At 39.9% G+C, this 14632-nt stretch overlaps 1 protein-coding gene across 2 annotated transcripts in view; it reads right to left on the reverse strand.

The window, feature by feature from the left end:
• Window positions 1-4687: 4687 nt before the first annotated feature.
• PTP4A2 (protein tyrosine phosphatase 4A2) overlaps window positions 4688-14632 on the reverse strand; it is a 28018-nt gene continuing 18073 nt past the window's right edge. For both annotated transcript variants that reach the window (XM_032633743.1, XM_032633752.1), the window contains exons 3-6: window positions 14042-14134; window positions 9858-9988; window positions 8500-8574; window positions 4688-7242 (exon numbers count right to left, since the gene is read on the reverse strand). In XM_032633743.1, coding sequence (XP_032489634.1) covers window positions 7134-7242; window positions 8500-8574; window positions 9858-9988; window positions 14042-14134 — 408 coding nt within the window. In that variant the 3' untranslated portion in view covers window positions 4688-7133. The remainder of the gene's footprint in view (window positions 7243-8499; window positions 8575-9857; window positions 9989-14041; window positions 14135-14632) is intronic.

Below are 14632 nucleotides of genomic sequence, written 5' to 3' on the forward strand. Positions count from 1 at the left end.
GACAACTTGGTTTCAGTTAATAGTAACAGCTTCCACTTACTGAATGCAAGGGGAGTATAGCACAGTGATATAATCAGGGTTTCTGAGTTAGACATTTCAGGTTAGAATTCTAGCTCTGCCACTTACTAAATGTGTGATACTGGGCAGGGTACTTACCCTTTCTAAGCTTCCATGTCCTAATCTGTAAAATGAAGGTAATATTATCTACCACTCAATAGATAATACACTTAAAACACTACGCACAGTGCCTGGCACATGGTAAACTTTCAATAAATGTAAATACTATTTTGGCTTTGTAAGTGGAAAAGGAAGATACATAATTATATAAATACAATTATACATGGGGGTAAGGAGGGGAAAAGACATACCATATAATAATGGTTGTCCCTGGATGTCAGGACAATGAGGTTTTTTTTCTTCACATCCTCGTGTATTTCCCAAAACGTCTAAAACAAGACAATTTTGACCTTCACTTTTTTAAAAAATATTTTTTAAAGCAAGGAGTGTGCATAGGAAGAAAAATCATTAAAAAAAAGAAGACCAGTGTTATCTCAGGGCATGAGACAATAAAAGTCTTCTGCAGGATACGCAGGCCTAGCATCTGGGCAAATTATTGCAAAGGGCAGAAAAAAACACTTGCAGGGTTTAGTATTTCCACGTCATCCTTTTTCACCACTAAAAAAAACTGATAAGTTCAAAGGCTGTCTCCTCTTCTCTATTTTCTGTCTCATCCTGTGATTTTTAGATTTCAAGAGGATTTGCAGTAATGAATAAAGGTACTATAAATTAATCTAAACATGATTCAAATCTCTAATTTATGTATTCATTAAAATTTTACCTGCTATCAATCTTAGGGTTCCAGGTGTTAATGGCAACTCTAAGTGAAAGTCAAATATAATCATTTGCATAAAAGCATTAGAAGATGATTGGTATTTTCATGCAGCTGTGATCTATTCTGCACTTCTAGAGCTGAAAAAAAATGTTTCACGAAAAACATTTACCTATGCTAATCCTCATGAAATTGCAGAACATCCTCCAGTTTTCCATGTACTCAGTTACGTTTATAGCATTTTCATTACTGGAGTCACATTTCATATTTCCGGATTTTAAAAGGCATTACAATGGTGCACGCTTGAAAATTACGCTGATTTCCACACCATTCCTTGAATATTTGTGTTCTGCTCTGACAGGAAGATAGAGATTAACTCTACTTGTGTGAACAAATTCCTGTTTGTGTGTCTTAGCATGATTTGGGGAATATATTCCAGTTTCAAGGGGCCTAAACTTGAGGTGTCCTAAAAAATAAGTCACAGGGCTTAAGCAGAAAAGAGTTTTCAGAAAAGTGATTTATCTATGCTGAATAAAAGCTGTAGCACCGCCAGCTCAGATCCAGTTACAATTGCTAAAGCATGTCCAGGCTGGTTATCTAATGGCTCTGCAAAAATTTAGGCCACGCGTTAATGCACTGAAGATAAAATCAATTTGAAAATTTCTTAAATCAAATACCAATCCTGGAGTAATACTCTCTGTGCAGGAGAATCAGCCAACAGTAATAGGAAGCCAATTATAAACTATAAACCACTCTGCTCAAATGTCCTGGTTTGTTAGTGGTGGGGCCCATTACACACAGTTTGCACACGTTGAAGCCAGTGGCTAGACAGAACTGCTGTACACAGACACATGTGCTCCTCTCCCCCCCGCCCCCAACATTTAACATAAAGATGCAGCTCAATTAATAGGTACTGAGTACAAAAACCCACAGCAACATGCTGAACATAAACATCTCACCGTTCTACTCTAGCAGTACAGTCAAGCAGTTAGCAAAGAGCAGAAGCCTATGAAGATTAAATGAGATAATGCAAGTGAAATTCTGAGTCCAGTCATACTCAGCAGAAATTGGCTAGTAATATCTCTTTGTGCCTCCATCTTCCTGACTGCCCCAACATCAAATTAGCAAAGGAGACAGAGGCCCCAACACTAAAAACACCTCTCCTGGCCTATTGCAAGCCATCAACCTACTACACATAAATGGTCTCTCAGCTTCTACTCTCTTCAATACATTCTTTCATTCATTCAACTGTTATTTATTGCATGCATAGTATAAATCAGCCACTGAGTTTACGTAAAAGGTATGGCCTCTAATTTAAGGATTTCTTGAATAAGCTTTTTAAGCATAGATCTGACCGTGCAATTCTTTGTTTACCAACCTCCAGAGGCTCCCCATTGCCCAGAATAGATTCCCAACTCAAGACCGATTCAGAATGACCTTAGTGATGCCTGGACATGGACACTTTGAATAAACCACATAGTTGAGTCTGATGTTTCCTCCTGATTAAAAACAGTAAATAAACTTTCAAATTTCTTGTTATGATATGCAATACCCTCTACAATATGACTCCCATCTTCCCAGCCTCCCAAAATCCACACAATTTGGCCTCTGCCTGAATTTCACCTTCATGGGACCTCCCTGGCGGTCCAGTGGTTAAAACTCCATGCTTCCACTGCAGGGGGAGAGGCTTCGCTCCCTAGTAGAACTAAGATCCCGCATGCTGCGCGGCTCAGCCTCCTTCACCTTCCTCAGATCTTCCCTGACCATCCCATCTAACTCCACACATAACCCCAGTCACTAGCCCCTTACCTATTTTACCTTCTTCGTAGCTTCACAATACGAACCACTATCTGAAAGTATATTACTTATGTGTACCTATTTATTCTCTATCTTCTCCACTAGAATTTAAACCCTGTAAGGGCAACATCTGTCTTATTTGCCACCATATCCTAAGTGCTTAGAATAGTGTGTAGTATGGGGCAGGTGCTCAAATACCAAGTAAATCATCACTCTTCCTATAGGTGCTATAATCACAGCACTTCACATGATATTTGTATAATCCTTTCAAGTCAAGGCCCTACTGGTTATTAAGAAACTGATTCAGGGGCTTCCCTGGTGGCGCAGTGGTTAAGAATCCACCTGCCAACGCAGGGGACACAGATTCGAGCCCTGGTCTGGGAAGATCCCACATGCCGCAGAGCAACCAAGCCCATGTGCCACAACTACTGAGCCCGTGTGCCACAACTACTGAAGCCCACGTGCCTAGAGCCCGTGCTCCGCAACGAGAAGCCATCCAATGAGAAGCCCGCACACCACAACGAAGAGTAGCCCCCGTTCCCCTCAACTAGAGAACGCCAGCGAGCAGCAATGAAGACCCAACTCAGCCAAAAATAAATTTTAAAAAGTGACTCAAAGTACTTCTAACAAAGATGTGATGGTAGAAGCCTGTGGAATTTCCTTGTTTCTATTTTCTAAGGTTTTTTTTTTTATTTTAAAGTCTTAAGCGGAGAGTGAGGATGAGAAAGATGTTAAAATGTAAGAGTTTTCAAGGGGACAAAAAGAGTAAATGGGATAGAGAAACACAGTAGGATTGTCAGATGGTACTAAGGTCTACTTGAGATCATGACTTTAAACACAGAAAGTGGGCTTCCCTGCTAGCGCAGTGGTTGAGAGTCCGCCTGCCGACGCAGGGGACACGGGTTCGTGCCCCAGTCCGGGAAGATCCCACATGCCGCGGAGCGGCTAGGCCCGTGAGCCATGGCCGCTGAGCCTGCGCGTCCGGAGCCGCAACGGGAGAGGCCACAACAGTGAGAGGGAGAGGCCCACGTACCGCAAAAAAAAAAAAAAAACCTACGGTAGGACTTCCCTGGTGGCACAGTGGTTAAGAATCCAACTGCCAATGCAGGGGACACGGGTTTGAGCCCTGGTCCGAGAAGATCCCACATGCCGCGGAGCAACTAAGCCTGTGTGCCACAACTACTGAGCCTGCGCTCTAGAACCCACGAGCCACAACTACTGAACCTGCGCTCTAGAACCCACAAGCCACAACTACTAAGCCCGCCCACCACAACTACTGAAGCCCACATGCCTAGAACCCCTGCTCCGCAATGAGAAGCCACTGCAACGAGAAGCCCCCGCACCGCAATGAAGAGTAGCCCCCGCTCGCCGCAACTAGAGAAAGCCCGTGCACAGCAACGAAGACCCAACACAGCTGTAAATAAATAAATAAATAACCCTATGGTATAGGACTTCCGTGGTGGCACAGTGGTTAAGAATCCGCCTGCTAATGCAGGGGACACGGGTTCGAGCGCCGTTCTGGGAAGATCCCATGTGCTGCGGAGCAACTAAGCCCATGTGCCACAACTACTGAGCCTGCACTCTAGAGCCCGCGTGCCACAACTACCAAAGCCTGCACACCTAGAGCCTGTGCTCTGCAACAAGAGAAGACACTGCAATGAGAAGCCCACGCACCGCAACGAAGAGCAGACCCTGCTCGACACAACTAGAGAAAGCCCGGGCGCAGCAACGAAGACCCAACGCAGCCAAAAATAAAATAATTAAAAAAAAAAAACCCTATGGTATAAACACATCCTTTGAAAAGAGACAAGATGCTGAATTCCTGCAGTGTTGTGTCCAAGAACTGAACCAGAAAATGAACCAGGTGTATCCCAACTACTGTTAAGTCTGCCCTTACTGAACACCTGGGAGGCATGAAATCTTCGAACTTCCCAACCTCTAATTATTTCACCTCCGAAGTAATTATTAGCGGGATCCAAAACAGGCCTTGAGAATACCAAGTTTTCTAAGAAGACATAAATGAAACTCAACCTGAGGGTGGAGAACAAACGCACAGACAAAGAGCATGTAAAATATGTTTTATTGTTCTTTAAAAGGGCTCAGGGTTTGGTTTTAAATCAGGCTGCACACCTTTCATCAGTCTGACATCTCCCTCACCATGTCAAACTGGCTTCAGCTAGCAATACTTCATTAAATCCAAAAGAAAAAAATGTTTAATTTTGAAGAAAATCCAGTTCTGAGAACAATTAACATTACTCTGTAATTTAAAACAAAATGAGGGCTAATGTTTCATGTTGCTTTATATACCCTTCTCCTCATACAGAACCAGGAATGTAATTTTCCTAACTCAGGCAGGCACTGTTACTGGTGGATACTGCTCTCGCGCCTCTCTCTCTCTCTCTCTCTCTCTCTCACTCACACACACACACACACACACACACACACACACTCTCACACGCTCACTCTCCCTTTCTCTCTCTCTCCCCCTCCCTCCTTCCCTCCCTCCAAACAACAAAACTCAGAGCATGTCAAAGGAAAAAGGTTTGTTCTGGTATTGATCAAAACCCTTGGAGTCAACTGTCTATCTGAGCTTAGAGGGTATGCTGTTTTGATCTTGAGCCTATGTTAAAGGAATCTACTGTCAGGTTCTGAAATAAAGAATTTTGGATAGTACCATCATTTTTCACTTTAAAATCCTAGAAACAATTTCAAAAAGCATTATTTTGTTTTGTTTTCTGGGATGGGGGAGAAGAGAATCTACAGATTTTTATTTATTTAAAAATCAAAACAACTCGGCATAGGAAATAGGCAGTTCACATAGCCAGCCAACATCTGAGGTATCATCAGTGTGAAACAAGGTCCTGGTCCATTCCTACTGGCCTAGCTGATCCTAACAAAATGGGAAGTTTATGGCTCTGCACAGCAAATTCCAACAGGACAAGATGACCGTAAGACTTTATTCAAATCCTTAGAAGCAGAGCACTATTAATTATGTAATATTCAGCTGGAGAGTGCAAGAGCCCCTGATGGTATCCTCCAACTTGCTTTGTCAATGCAGCCTGGTCACAACTGCAAAGGAGCAGCAAAACAGCTTTTCTAGATCAGTACATTGAACCCAGCAAAGAATCTGCAGAAATGATACTACACCACTGCACTAGCCACACAGTCCCTTTGCTACACAATGAGCTGCTCTATGTCTCTCTTCTACCCTATTATGGCCTGTGGACACATACTCACTAGGCATTGTTGGTTTTGAACCAGCAAAAAAATTTTTTTTAATCTCACAAAGAACCTAGTAAGAAAATAACAAGGCAATCAGTGGTTAAACTGAACTGTACATATAGGGGGCAGTTTGGGAAATACCCATTACAGGCATTTCTCAAGTCTAAAATATTGTATCTTTGCTGCTACTCCTTTGACTGTTCCTGAAAATTCAGAGTACAAATAAGTCCTAAAATAAAAACTTTACACTAACAGCATTCTCTGACATCATTAGACAGAAAATCAGAGTAATGCTACAGCCCACAATTCTACAAGGTGTAGAAAGTGTGCTAATGCTCTGCCTGGACATATCTTTAGTGACGGCCTGGAGTACTCCCCTTCCGAAAACAACAATCTCTGGGACATCCACTTAGCTTCATTGGTTGGAAAAGAGATGAATTCGACTCTCAGCTAAGTTCTTTGAGAGACTCCTCTTAAAATGCCATTTCCCCACAAATTTATCAAAACAAAAAAGGCTCCTGGCTACTTTGCCTAATGCTGAATAGGGTTTTCAAGAAAAGAAACTAACATGAATACCCCATCATCAGTAAAGACTAAAAAACACCTGGATCATATACTATATACGCCACTGCCTTTTTCTGTTTTTTCTTTTTTTTGGTGTTTTTTTGTTTTTTTTCCTAAAAGTGCCCAGGTGGGCTTAAGGCTGCCAGACTGCACGCACATCTACAGCAACATGGGCTTCTCCTATTTCACCTACAACTTGTATCAGGGGAAAAAAGAGGGATAGAAGAAAGTGAGAAGAAGGGAAAAATACACCGTGCCTCCCCCCACCCCCCGCCCCCAAGAAAGAAAGAAATCCACAAAAGGGAGATCTATGTGCCAAGCATAATGGAAGAGTGTGCTCCCCAAACAGATGGTTCTGCAGAGGCTAATGTTCTGCTGGTTTTCCTTAGAGACCTATTTTGAGAAAGTTTAAAAAGACAGGAGATTTTGAAATAATTCAATCCTGGCAGAAATTCAAACTCCAACACTAGGAGCAAAATCATCCTTCACTAAATTAATCCTTTTTTTTCTTTCTCTTTTTCTTTTCTTAAACATTTTATTCACGTTATAGAGGGATATATTCTTTTTTGTTTGTTTTTTTCCAATCATTAGGAGAGTGGTTGAGGAGTACTGAATCCATCACTACTTTGATGACACAGTTAAGATTCCAGATTCACATTTCCAGGTACCAAGAGTTCCCTCTAAATGCCACGATCAAGTCAGCCTTCGTATACATTTCTTTCTACTGAACGCAGCAATGCCCATTGGTATCTCTGAAGCGTAATCGCATCTTAGGTCGGTATTTCTCCAGGTAAAGCAGCTGTTTGGAATTGAATGCTCCCCTTCTTTTTCTGAAAATACAAGAATGGCACACTTTATCACGTAAAAAAAGAGCTGCCTGATTCACTGAAAAGTGTATTTATGGCCTATGGCCTTTCTAACTCTACACAGCTGAAAACCAGCATATTTCCCATACAACATCACTTCTTAAGTGAAAGGGCTGAACTGAAACATGAACTTTCTGTGTGCCTTCCTAAAAGAAGAAATAGACGAATTTTCTTTGCTAACTCTCATTCGAGTCTATTAATCGTTTAATAAAGATCAGAATGGTTAATCCAGAGACATCTGACTATACTCTTCCCAATTAATATATTCTTCATATTAGAAATGGCAGCAAGTATTTAGGATAAATGAGGAAGTATTTATATGAAGCAGCAGACACAGATGGCATTCCTTGAAACATGTTATCTTCCTAGAGCTACCATACATTTCATGCCCTTTGTCACAAAGTCATTTTTTTTATTTCTTTCTCTCTCTTTTTTGTTTTTTTTAAGAAAAGGTTAGAAAGGGAAAGGGCAAGACAATAATTGCCAAAGAATTCTGGACAAAAAAAATAGCATGGCCTGTTATTCCAGACTGCTGTCAAGAGTCTGTCTGGGCACTACCATCCTGATTCTGTGACTGAACAGGTCACTTAAGAATCCTAGGTGATTAACTGCTCCTCTATAGTTTCTTCCTTTCCTCTTTGTCACAGAGAGTTACATTTGGAAGGCATTTTGGACAGCCATTAAAAGAGGCACCACATCACTGAGACTCAGCTACCTAGCTATTCATTTTAAGGACTTCTAGATGTTCAAGTCATATACTGGACATATTCTACAATGCCCAAATTTGCCACCTAAATTAGAAAATCTTTAAATCTGGGAGCCAGTAGTGTTACTGTGAGTCTCTTTATCACTTGCCATTTTTGATATCTTCAAATAATATTTTAAGCCAAAGACAGCAGATTACCCTGTACTATGAATGGGTACTTTTTATAATTTCTTTCTCTTGTATGATTTTGCTTTGTGTGTTTTTTTTTAAATTAATTAGTTATTTTATTTATTTGGCTGTGCCGGGTCTTAGTTGTGGCACGCAGGATCTTTGCTGAGGCATGCAGGATCTTTAGTTGAGGCATGAGAACTCTTAGTTATGGCAATGTGGGATCTAGTTCCCTGACCAGGGATCAAACCCGGGCCCCCTCTGCATTGGGAGCTCAGAGTCTTAGCCACTGGACCACCAGGGAAGTCCTGCTTTATGTGTTTCTGAACATAAAACTTCATACTCACTGTCTTATAAACTGAACTGCATCTTCGTACTTCATTCCACATTCAATCAAAGCAAGTGCGACCAGCACAGGTGCCCTGCAGAGATAAACTCATTTGTAAATAACCACAGGTCTTTGGAATTAAAGGATTTTTTAAAACCCAGGATTACTTATTACCAAAAGTATGTAAAGCTTGAGCTTTCATTGTTCCTGTACACTAAAATATCTGATATTTTTCTACATAGTAAAAATATCTAAATCATTACAGCTTCTATGGTATTTTCTATTTTTAGTAAAGTACAAAATTCTAAACCTTTATTACGAGATCTTTACTCTTTAAAACATCATCACATTATATCTCAAATTTTCACATCATTTTATGTCACCAAAAATCCACTGATCTTTAACTACTATCATAGTAAATGACCAAATGGATTATCTTGAGTGTCTCAGAATTTTTGTTACAAATCAATTTTAATATCATCTCTTCATCAAATACTAAAGAGGTGCTAGACTTCCTCAACAAAATCCTTTCCATGAGCTAGGAGAGTGGCAGAGAATTCGTTATTAGGAATTGCTTTCTATACATATATTAATATAACAAAGGAAATGATGTTTATAATAAGCCCATTATAAGGCACTAACTTTGGACTGACTACCTAACTAGGATAGCTATTAGTTTAAAAAACTGCCCCAAATCAGGATAAGGACTAGAGACGTCTGACCCTGAAGAAGAACTGTACAACACTAAACTGCAAAAAAGGAAAATAGCAAACGAAAGGGTTGAGCAGAGGTAACAGCCTGAGTCACCACCACCTTGAGGCAACAGCAGCTTGCATTAATGTTTGGAGTCAAAGTGCACATTATAAATTGACATTTAATCTACTGTTGATGAGTGTTGCAACACCATTCCATGCAGTGCTCAAGGAAAAAGATTTTAAAACCAAAGTCAACTTTCATTCTCCATACATTTTCTCTCAAGAATTTAAGGTTCAACCATCTGCTCTTCATCTATTAACTTCCATTCATCTCAATCTAAAATTAATCATGTACAGATTCTTCAAATCTAAAATTATTTTAACTTTGTTGCCCATTTCAAACACCTAAAACTTTGATTACTGGAAATGGAGAAACTAAATTAAGACTGTATTTTTGGCTCAAAGATAATTACATTAAACCAGTTCCAAAACAACTTATGAACCACCACCCACTAAACCCAGACTCAGACAATGAAACATAAAAAGTTATTCTGAGAAATCATTACACCAGCTTTTGCTCTCATTTCCTTTCAGGCAACTTAATATTTAGCGTAATAAATGCAGTTTCTCTCAAAGTGAAATTTTTGATAATGAATTCACAGACAAAAGGGGAAGAACTTACCTTCCCAGTCCTGCAACACAATGCACTGCAACACAGCAACCTGGCTCTTCACGAAATTTGGTTTTTAGTAGGTTTAGCCAATCGTCAACTATCTGATTAGGGGGTGGCGCTCCATCGTCAAAAGGCCAATCCTGGGAGGAAAAGGTCTTTTACATTAAATTGATATTTTCTCCAGAATTAACATCCTAATGCACAACAGCTGCATACACAGGGCAGGCCTAATTGCACTAACTGTTCTACATGTACCGATTTTTTTTTAATAAACGTATGTATGTATGTACGTATGTATGTATTTATTGCTGCATTGGGTCTTTGTTGCTGCACGCGGGCTCTCTAGTTGCGGCAAGCGGGGGCTACTCTTTGTTGCGGTGCGTGGGCTTCTTGTTGCCGTGGCCTCTCCCGTTGCAGTGCATGGGCTCTAGGCTCACGGGCTTAAGTAGCTGTGGTGCGCAGACTCAGCAGTTGTGGCACACGGGCTTAGTTGCTCCACTGCATGTGGGATCTTCCCAGACCAGGGCTCGAATCTGTGTCCCCTGCACTGGCAGGCAGATTCTCAACCACTGTACCACCAGGGAAGCCCCATGTACCTATACTTAACCACACAATTCTGATCACTTCTGAAAAATGATCCAAGATCAAAATTCAAGTGTGCCAACTTAGCCTTCTCAATGAAGCATACATAACCAGCATCATAAGCCTCAAACTTTTTCTTTGGAAATCTCTCTTATCACAAGAGTGATAAGAGGTTAGCATTCTTCAAATATTTTATCTGAATAGAACAGTAATTAGACATAATAGAGAAAACTAAAATTAAAATCAAGACAAAGTAAGAGAGGACACACCACCTGTCAATAAGATTTAGAAGTCCATTTTGGCAAAGTATACCACTGGTATCTCATTGGTCTCTACGAATATAAATATTTTTGAGGATTATCCCCAAATAGCTCTAAGTTATGATGTCTTTTCTTTAAAGACTCTGATAAGTAATTTCCAACAGATCATAATAGAAACATACTACCATCTTTGTGCTTACATATGTATTTTTTTTAAAGTCAAGCAGCAAATATTTTTAAAGCTCGGCCTAAATTATACACACCCCATTTTACAAGTATAGTGCCACATGATATGATCCTGAGGAAATGAAAACCATTTTCTCAAGTATTCCCTTCTCTTTTTATATTCATTGATTTGGGTTGTTTTTCAATTAAGAGCAACCCCATGTGCATTCACAATACAGGCAGGGATTTATCTTCCTTGTTACCTCGCACAAGGTCCTGAGAAACCAACACAAGTCATTTTGAAGAAAGCGGGGAAGGGACATTCACATATTGCAGCATACCCTCTGTCCCATCTAACTTCAAGGACAGAAATGCAAAGACACTGGGAATTTTTTTTTTTAACAATACTGTTCTAATGAGACTGGATAAGGACACTTTAAAACATTAGAGAAGGAAAAAGGGAAAAGTGACAGAGCACTAAATTGACCGTGCACTCATGACTGGCACCACTAGAACACCTCATGGAGCCCATTAGCCATGGTAGCACATGTTTGTCAACTACGCCCCATAATTAAAGGGCTGTCAATGTTATCATTATAAATGTCACTACAGAGTTTAACTGTAAATAGCAGTAAAACTAGTAAGTACCTTAGTCAAGAGCTTACTTCCTCTAAGACTCCCTAAAATGCATCTAGTTAAGAAACAATAATATGAAACATGCTTTACTTACTCATACAAGCAGTTTCTATCCAAAAAAATCACTAAAGCAGCAATTTAGAAGCATTTGAACTTCAAGCTGACATGGCTGAAACCACCGTAAGTCTTTTCCAATGTGCTTCTGATTTACAAGAACATTGGTCAAAGGGTTGAAAGGTCTCACTTTGGGAATATCCTCTTATAAGGTGTTCCAAACCCTCTTCACCTAGCAAAAGTAAATTAGCAATCCAACTTAAACTAAAATTTCTGCCTAGGCATTAGGGAGAAGGGAGGGATGAATAGGTGGAGCACAGAAGATTTCTAGGGTCATGAAACAACTCTGTATGATACTATAGTGCTGGATACATGTCATTATGTATTAGTCAAAACCCCTAGAATATACAAGAGCAAACTCTAATGTAAATTATAGACTTTGGGCGATGATGATGTATCAGTGTAGGTTCATCAGTTGTTAACAAGTGTACCACTCTGGTGGGGGATGTTGATTATGGGGGAAGCTATGCATGGGTAGGGTCAGGGCATATATGGGAAATCTCTGTACCTTCTGTTCAGTTGTGCTGTGAACCTAAAATTGTTCTAAAAAATAAAGTTTATTTTAAAATTTTTTTTTAAAATTCTGCCTAGGAAAAAAAAAGAAATTCCAAGCTTAATTCTAAATATCCTTGGTTTTTTTCCAGCTTTAGTTAGACCTTTAATTTTATCTGATCACAGCTCTTTAAAACAAAACAAAAGCCTAGATTTAAAGGCCTGGAATAAATCCCAGATCTACCATTATCTTCTACTAACTACTTCAAGTTCTTTAGTTCATTTCTAGTTCATAAAGGTGTTTACCAACATTACTGATTCAAACAGACTACAGTCAATCTGCAGTTCATTTTCTCACCCTGCCAACTGTCAAGACAAACTGATTTCTCATCTACTCTCTAAAGAACATACAATACAGGAAAAGGAACTTGTATTTGGTTTAATTTCAGAACTTAAAATTCTGTTTTTATTTTTTTAAACACAGGGCTACATTTTATACATGTTTATACTTATCCCCAGTGATTTCCAGCCAGGGGACCTTAAAATCATTTAGAAATAGGAATGCAAGCAAAGTATTATTTTTTTTTTTTTTTTTTTTTTTTTTTATGTTAGCTGTTTGCTGTATTTGGTTACAAGTGAGGTGTTTACTTTTTTTTTTTTTTTTTTTTTAAATATTTATTTATTTATTTATGGCTGTGTTGGGTCTTCGTTTCTGTGTGAGGGCTTTCTCCAGTTGTGGCAAGCGGGGGCCACTCTTCATCGCGGTGCGCGGGCCTCTCACTATTGCGGCCTCTCTTGTTGCGGAGCACAGGCTCCAGACGCGCAGGCTCAGTAGCTGTGGCTCACGGGCCCAGTTGCTCCGCGGCATGTGGGATCTTCCCAGACCGGGCTCGAACCCGTGTCCCCTGCATTGGCAGGCAGATTCTCAACCACTGCGCCACCAGGGAAGCCCAAGCAAAGTATTATTACCATGCCATACTATTAAAATACATTTTAAAAAACATAATGTTTGGCTATTTGATTTTTGTGTTTTCACCAATGTGTAAGTGAGGAAACTTTATGTACCAGATGTGAGACAACTGCCTTACCAACAGGACATTTATTTTCTTTGCATCAACTGCCTTCTCAACTACTAACCAACGCAGTAAAGACTACAGAACTAACTCTCAGTAAAAAATAGGCACATAGGGGCTTCCCTGGTGGCGCAGTGGTTGAGAGTCCGCCTGCCAATGCAGGGGACGCGGGTTCGTGCCCCAGTCTGGGAAGATCCCACATGCCGCGGAGCGGTTGGGCCCGTGAGCCATGGCTGCTGAGCCTGCGCGTCCAGAGCCTGTGCTCCGCAACGGGAGAGGCCACAACGGGGAGAGGCACGTGTACCGCAAAAAAAAAAGAATGTCTGATGGAAACTACTTTCAGTTATATTCAAACCAGTAGCCTAGAAACAAAAGCTAAATATCACATTAATTTCTTAGAGAAAAAAAAATGAAATTTCCATTTTCTTGAAATAAGTGTGCACTAAATTTTGCCTTTTTTGTTGAAAATACTCTGCATCTGTAGACTTCAAGCACATAAATGAACAAAACTGCCAATCCAAAGGAATTTTAACAGATTGCTATGATTACTGTATCTCCTGTAAGTTTAAAAAGCAAACTATGAGTGCCAAGTTTTAAAAATATCTATGTTTGGGGCTTCCTTGGTGGCGCAGTGGTTGAGAGTCCACCTGCCGATGCAGGGGACACAGGTTCGTGCCCCAGTCCGGGAAGATCCCACATGCCGCAGAGCTGCTGGGCCCGTGAGCCATGGCCGGAGCCTGTGCTCCACAATGGGAGAGGCCACACAGTGAGAGGCCCGCGTACCGGGAAAAAAAAAAAAAAAAAAAAAAAAAATCTATGTTTGAAAGGTACAACTTGTTTGTAGTGAAAAATTAAAACACTACACACTCACTAGAACGTGGATTCCTTCTTTTTCAACTGGTGCTTTATCATATGTAGCATCACAAACTCGAACCAAAGTTGTCACTCCATACTTCTTAAGTTCCTTTAAAGAAAAACAAATATAAGGAAACTTGTTTTTAGAATCTGCAATGAAAGCTTTAAAAATATACTCTTATAAACTGAAACGAGACCTCATTCTCAGACAAAGATCAAAATCATTCTCGTTGTAACAACATATACAATAGACATTCTTGCATTCAAAGTGGAAGCATCAATAAGGCCCACCTTTGTAAGGGGCAATTTGGTAGCATTAATGCAAAAACTTTAAAAACACACACACACTTTGACCTAGAAATTCTACTTCTGGGAATTTATACTAAAGAAATAATTAAAGATATACACAAAGATTTAGGTACCAGCATGTTTAACACAGGTTGTTTGGGATGGTATAAAGACAGAAACATTAATGGTCCAAAAACAGGTGAATGGTTAAAAAAGTATAGCACATCCATACAGAATACTATGACAGCTATAAAAATAATACTAAGGAGGTTGGGGGAAATTTTTCTAAAATACACAGTGTGATCCTATCTATATGTAT

This window comes from Phocoena sinus, chromosome 1 (assembly GCF_008692025.1).
Source record: "Phocoena sinus isolate mPhoSin1 chromosome 1, mPhoSin1.pri, whole genome shotgun sequence".
Classification (NCBI taxonomy): domain Eukaryota; kingdom Metazoa; phylum Chordata; class Mammalia; order Artiodactyla; family Phocoenidae; genus Phocoena; species Phocoena sinus.